The 6,977-nt window shown below is 33.5% G+C and overlaps 3 protein-coding genes across 3 annotated transcripts; all 3 read left to right on the top strand.

The window, feature by feature from the left end:
• Positions 1 to 1,077: 1,077 nt before the first annotated feature.
• Tsp_06081 (conserved hypothetical protein) lies at positions 1,078 to 1,220 on the top strand (the record flags this gene model as incomplete). Its single annotated transcript, XM_003380322.1, has 2 exons — positions 1,078 to 1,146; positions 1,183 to 1,220. Coding segments are annotated over 2 exons (107 nt in total), but the record flags the coding sequence as incomplete, so codon positions are not given.
• A 4,088-nt stretch (positions 1,221 to 5,308) lies between these two features.
• Tsp_06082 (conserved hypothetical protein) lies at positions 5,309 to 6,273 on the top strand. Its single transcript, XM_003380321.1, has 5 exons — positions 5,309 to 5,333; positions 5,357 to 5,382; positions 5,633 to 5,690; positions 5,768 to 5,808; positions 6,121 to 6,273. The coding sequence occupies exons 1-5, from the start codon at positions 5,309 to 5,311 to the stop codon at positions 6,271 to 6,273; spliced, it is 303 nt and encodes a 100-aa protein (XP_003380369.1).
• A 286-nt stretch (positions 6,274 to 6,559) lies between these two features.
• On the top strand, positions 6,560 to 6,798 carry Tsp_06083a (hypothetical protein; the record flags this gene model as incomplete). Its single annotated transcript, XM_003380320.1, has 2 exons — positions 6,560 to 6,679; positions 6,732 to 6,798. Coding segments are annotated over exons 1-2 (187 nt in total), but the record flags the coding sequence as incomplete, so codon positions are not given.
• Between the last annotated feature and the right edge of the window lie 179 nt (positions 6,799 to 6,977).

Here is a 6,977-nt window from a genome sequence, read left to right as displayed (position 1 = left end):
TGCCTAGCCTTGACTACAGTACCATTTGCAGACTTGCGCATCTTTTTTGTAAATACTTCATCTGTCACTTTGCACAAATGAAAATAAAAATTCAAAATGTCAAATCTGCTTAATAATGAATAATAAGGTGCCGAATGAAAATTTCAATGCAATCAATATTTGTTTCAATCCAAACAATTGAATGCTAATCTTGTGGTACGTTCAACTGAACAGCAGCTACGTATACTAGAAGTTCAGATTTGTGCCGAGCTATATAGTTAGTTCATAGCCGAACAAATGTCAAGGCCACGCATTAAAATTTGCATGAAATTTCTGGTAAACAAGTACAAAGCCTACTTTTCATTACGTTAAGCAAGCATAGTTTTCACAATCGTCAATGTCAAGCCAAACCGACAGATTCAAGCTTGCAATATAAAATGATCACATTACTGCTAAGATCTACATACTATTTGATAGCGAAAATAAATCAAATTAATTAAAGTTATAAATTTAGTTCCAAAGTTAAAGTCACGTCAAAATTATTCGACCACTGAGATTGGCGTCAGGTCGATAAAATGCAAATTTTCATGCGTGGCCTTGCCGTTTGTTTGCTTTGGTGCTATAGCTCGTTACAATCCTCAACTTTCAACATATATACAACTTCATTTAATATACTATTTTGTAACATTTCAATGATAACTAGCGGTGGTAAATAGCATAATAGTTATTATTGTAAAATTGCATAACATATATTGCTTTTTTTGTGATTTTAGGTTGACAATCGTGAAAATTTTGTTTACTCAGGGTACTGAAAAGAAGCTACTGTAGGACGTGTTTACCAGAAAATGTATGCAAATTTTTATTCGACAGAGACGCGCTCGCTTACGTGGCTTTAGTTACATTGATTGCTGGCCTACGGCGTGCGGTGCGTTTGCAGTACGTTTCAATTCCACTTTTCTGCATAGTTTTTAAACTTTGTATACTTATTTTGCAAACAGTTACTTTTTAATTATAAAGTAGTTAATTATTGTACTTGTTGTAACTCTACTTTATGATAAATTGAGTGAGAACAGTTTTGATTTAATATCATTATTACAGGTTTAAAGAATGGAACAAAGAAAAAGCGAAATGACGGAAAGCACGAAGCAGAGCAAGAGAAGAGAAGAGGTAAATGTGATAATTTCTCGTGATTCTATGATTCAGGGATATGGATACTTCGAAAGGGTGAAATTATTCCTTAGTTTAATTAAATTAACGAAATTTGTAATAGGTAATAATTGAGTAAGATATTTTTCACTGTAAAACTGTACTTTTTGTTTTTCATATTATATTAAGATTAGGCAAGACTTCATCTTTAGAAGGATTGAAAGTTAATTAACTTTATAATCACGTTATATTATTTTTTTCAAATTTCGCATAATCAGAGACATTTGGTAAATAACATTTTTTGTTTAATTAACTTTTCTTGTCAACGTACGCAGCTAGTATGTTTAAATTTTAATGTAAAGATTTGCGATGAGATCCATTTATCTAGGTCATTTTTGAATTTTCAAATCTGAAGTTTAGACATGCGGAGGCGTGTTTTGACTAAGTCCATTTTTGTTTGTTATAGGGTTATATCGGATAGTTTATATTTTGACTGAATTTCAAATGTCAACGTCATTTCTAAATTTTTGCATACTCCTCATTCGGTGACTGTAACTGTGCATTTGAACTCCTTTTTTAGAAACCCTCTATATATAATTATTTTGTTAGCGCTATTTTTAATTGAAAATCAGTTACTTCTTCCGTTTCAAAATTCTTTGTTCAATTTTTTAATTCCATTATGTAATGAAGTGCGAAAAGTTTTCATTTAACATTTACCATTCTTACAGATATGACCAGTGAAGAAAAGAAGAAGTGAAAACGCGGACGACACGAAGCAGAACAAGAGAAGACAAAGTTCCTGGGATCCCAATTCTGTAGGTCTGGGATTGGGATACTTCGAAAGGGCGAAGTTATCCCATAGTTGTAATTAAGTTAACGACCAACCTACATGGCTGAGTTTTGAATTAATGCAGTACTTGTTCTTTCACGCAGCAAAATTTATGTATGCAACTGCTTTCATGTTTCGAAATAATTTTTGATTTCTGTTTATTTTGTAATTTTTATCTTTTCTTACATGGTTCTATTTTGTACCATTTCCAAAGCAAATTTTTTTATTTTATTTTTATTTTTTAAATTTTTATTCATTCAATCAAACTTTATCTTTCCTCACTTTATTCATTTCATTCAATTTTCAATTTCTCCCGTTACTTCTTTTGATTTCTTTGATTTTCACTTTTTTCTTCTTATATTGTACATTTGCATGTTTTCTTCAATTTGTTTCTCCAAATATTTTTTCTCTGATTCTTTTATTTTGCGTTTGACTTTGTAAAATCTCTGACACATGAAAAGCATTGCATACAAATAAGTAAACACGTAACAAACGATGGAAAAATAATGCACATGGACAAGAAAGAAGACAAGTGGAGAAAGCCAAGATCGGTGAAAGGTTGTGGATACGTTGGATCGAATCGTTTGTTGGTCAATTGCGTTCGTTGGTCAATTCCGTTCGTTGGTCAATTCCATACGATGGTCAAGTGAGGTAAGTATTGGCACGTTGGAGAAGATGGATACGATTTGGCGATGTCGAGTGTGGAAAGCTTCTTCATTACAAAGAAATACAAAGACACAATACACAGACGTAACAAAAGACCAATACTGCGTTATTTCTTAACGATGATGCTCATGTAGGATTAGTTAAAAAGGGAAAAATCATGTTTGCCATTACTAGTTGCCAGCCAGCAATATTAATTAGTTTATAGGAACAAAAACAAAGCAGTTAAAATGGGGGAAAATGAAATAATACACGTAATACATGTAAATTAATAATCTATTTAAAAGTAAAGCCTAGGCTTTCCGCGCTGAAGAGGTGAGTGAGACTTAGTTGTTTCACCTGCCTCAGATGTGTTTCAGTTGAATTATTATAATCTTTGATGCTGGCTCATTACATTGTTATACGTTTTAAAGGCAAACATGCATTTCTAGGTCAGAAGAGTAACTTTATGCAAATGTGATAGTAAATACTGCCGTTGGCATTCTGCTACGTACACTTTGTGCTATGCAAATGCAGTAGCAATGTTCCTTATATAAATTTCCGTTTATTGAGAGAACTGCACTATAGTATAAATGTTTGCTGCTGAAGGGCGGTCTAATTACTTACTGCGTTGCGTTATTTGGTCATTTTCATGGTTCAGTTCAACAAATACGTTGTGATTGTGAGACTAAAAATATGAAGAAACCACGAACATCAGTTACAAAATGTATGACTTTACGTTTTCCCTATACGTCATCTCCGACAGGTTGCTGACAGGTATGAATTTTCATATATTTGCTATTTTTCATAAAACGTTTTCTTTCTTTTTCCTGGCACACTGCACTAAACATGCGCGCTTTATAAGCTTTTCGTAGTTGTTTGATTTTAGTCTTTTTGAATGGAAACTAGCGCGTTGTTCTTCAGTAATGATGTTCAACTAATTTTCGAGACTTTATTACGTCCAAGCCAATATATAATAGTACTAATGGTGTATTTTGCTATAATTTTCAATAGTCCTTACAAATCCATTTGTAACGCTGTACTCTGACATAGCAGTTGAACCCCTCCCGCATTATCTTTACTGCCCACTGTCATGTTTATTGCTAAGGTAGCATACTTGCCCAATTGTTTAAAGGAACTGTCTGTCACGGGGATACTGCAGTCGCGCAATCGCACCCTAAATGCTTGCCACTGCTCAAATCGTGCACAAGATTGTTTCACCATGACATAGGAAAGCTGCTGTTAGCGAGAGAACACACTTTTATACTACCACCTTTGATACTTTCAGAATGGCAGTAACGTTCCCTTCATTTTTGAAATGACTCCTTAAAGTTTCTATTATGTTATTGTACCGCCCATAGCACTGACTTATACAGATGCACCTATTTTATGTCATTGAGAAAATAACTCAATGCCCATCAATGTTATCAGTATTGATAAATGAAGCAACACCTGAATGTTATATATGAATATTGAATGGAAGAACGCATATGACAACTTCCACCTCCTCCTTACCTCAACGTCTCCCTCATTCCTTCCTGCTATGCTGTCCCGCCCTCCTTTCCTTTCTAATCATCCCCATCATTGAGGAGTAATAATACTAAGCTGAACAGAGATCGCATTAAACTGAAAATTCTGCCCACCCCCCCCCCCTATTTAATGTTGAATGGACAGCACTTAGCTGTTTTCATCTCATATAAATCTAATTTCTCATAATTGTTTTCGACCAGCAATATAACCAAATCCAGGCTACTCGTGATACTTTTGTTTTATTCTTTTCATGAAATGCAATACAGCATTGTCACCCGCATAAGTTTCTTGAATTCATTGCAAATCGATCAGTTACTGAATTTCTGCGATTAGGGTTTTTCTCACATTGTATGAAACGCGCTGATGCAGTGCTCGACCAAGTTTGCACTCTTGCTGTGAATTATCATAAGGCGCAAACGAACGTGGAAGTGAGCTGTCAAGCGTCATACCCCCTGGTGCAGCCGCTTACCAAGATTATGGCAACGCTGCGCACTTGTTAACCTCTGTGCTCAGATAAACTGCATATTACAAAATTTCATGACAACTGTTTAATTTTCCATAAATCTGAAAACGTATTTTATTTTCGAAACTATTTTCAGTGCAAGCTATTTTTTATTATCCATATAATTTTGATTAGATGAAAAACATTGATGAAATATAAATTATTGAATCACCTTGTACTTTTAAGCAACTAAATTATACAATATGCATAAATACGTAGTTATTGTAAATAGGAACGTAGTAAATAGCATTTCCGTTTATTTTTAGTAATTTGCGATGCTTCAGGTTAATAATATTTCCTCTTAGGTAATTTTAGGGAAAAAAATTTGCATAACAATGCCATATTACGTAGTAATATGAAGTGTGTAAATAGAAACGTAATAAATTTCATCGTTTCGTTTCATAATGTTGATCATATTGTTTATTTTAGTGCGCTATTACTGATGGAAAATTAGGTTGCTCTTCGTGAAGCAAAGTAAATAGTCATTTGCATAATTTACTTATTATACAATTGACCAAGCACATCGATTTTATTAGGTTATGCAGTTCACTGCAATTCTATCAATCTGGCACGTGGTCAATTGTAATTCCGCTCTTCAACACCATCCATGAATAACTGGTAAGTTGGATTTGATATTTTGGTGGTGGTATGCTATGCATGTTGCTTAACATATATAGTGAATGGAAACTGGCGGGTGTCTTTCTAGTGTTATTATTGCTAAGTTTTAGATACATCAGATGCTGAAGACGAAGAAGTATCTATTTCTGTTTTTTATTTATGGATGACTGCATTAATATAATTCACTTTTAGAATTTACATTATTTTTTATTCATATCAATGAATATAAAAAATCCCATCATGAGAAGATGATGCCACTTTGCTTCGTAATTATTTTCATCTGCTGTTTATTTGCAATCTTGTTTATTCCCGTGAAATTTCAATAAAAATGATGGCCAACAAGCAGCTGCGCAAAATGATTATTTGCGAGATATTTAGATTGCAAGTTAGCAGCGACATCAGCAGCACGTCTGTTACTGTATTCGTACGTGCAACGTAATGTAAGTAATATTGTAGATTGGTTGCCTTTGATTTTAGTAAATTTGAAATTTGAATTTTACATTAGAAATATAGATTTTTAGATGTGCAAGATAATACAACGCAATATCTGGAAAGAGTGTGGGTAAAAAATATTCTGTTTATATGACACTAATTACTTATTAAATAATTTCAACTTTTTTTATTTTTTTTGAATTGTCTTCATTGGTATATAATCAAGTACGTAATGCGACTTTACTTATTTCTGTTCTAAATATTACGTTGCGTGCGCTTTATATGAACTCAGGATAGCGGTTGAAATGATACTTATGAGAAACAGCCATATTATAAAAAGTGATTGAAGCCGAATAACAGTGCATCACGATGATATTTGAATTTCATTCATTTTGTAATCCAATACTTTATTTCACTGTGTTATTTAGTATCTATTTTTTAGTTCGACTTTTGCTCTGTTCATGTTTCTACCGTGATCAGTCATGTGTCTCAACAGTTCCGCTTTTTTCTTTTCTTCATCGTCACAGTAAGAATGAATTTTATGCACTTTGTTATAGCAATGGGTTGTGTCAGGGCAGTGGAACTATTTCTATGAACTTGAATATCTTTCTCTAATGGTGGTTCAGGTTTCCCTCAATGGATTGAAAAGATGTACAAAAATCTGTGAGTAATTTTGTATCTATAATCTGTTACTATTATTAATGTCTTCTAATTCTGCTTATACTGTATGCTTCTTGTGATCGAATTAAATAGTGTACATCAACATAATTAAAACGTTTTGGAATTCCTGTTGTTCTTGCCAACATGGTATGTCACCTTTATCTCAATGCGTTCTAAATGTGCCATCACAAAAATAAGTACACATTTTGCCCATTATAGGAATGGATCACATCATCAACATCGAGCAGATATACGTTCATACTCCTGCGTTAGTTTATGTTGACTTAATGGCGTTACTCAGTATTGGTCCAGAAATCTGTGTGGCTTCGCTTATCGCCGGAGTACGGTATAATTAAATAATGATTGTAATACTATCATATATAGTGAATATAGTCGATTTGCACTGGTTTTCGGATACATCACACAAGTCTGGTAGTGCCTGTTGCCATCACTGCGTTTGGTGAGTATTTTTGTAGAGTATTATGTGAGTAGGTAAGTTTTAGTATTTTGTAAGTAGAGATTTTGTTTTTTATTGATGAGTTAAATGTTGATTTTTATTTGTCCACTAGCTACAACACAATAAGAACAGTAATGAACAGTCACACGGTCCAGTCCGATTTCCCTCCAGATACATAAATC

This window comes from Trichinella spiralis (assembly GCF_000181795.1).
Source record: "Trichinella spiralis strain ISS 195 chromosome Unknown Scfld2, whole genome shotgun sequence".
Taxonomy (NCBI): domain Eukaryota; kingdom Metazoa; phylum Nematoda; class Enoplea; order Trichinellida; family Trichinellidae; genus Trichinella; species Trichinella spiralis.
Note: the sequence above shows the minus strand (reverse complement) of the source record. Positions and strands in the feature narration are given on the sequence as shown.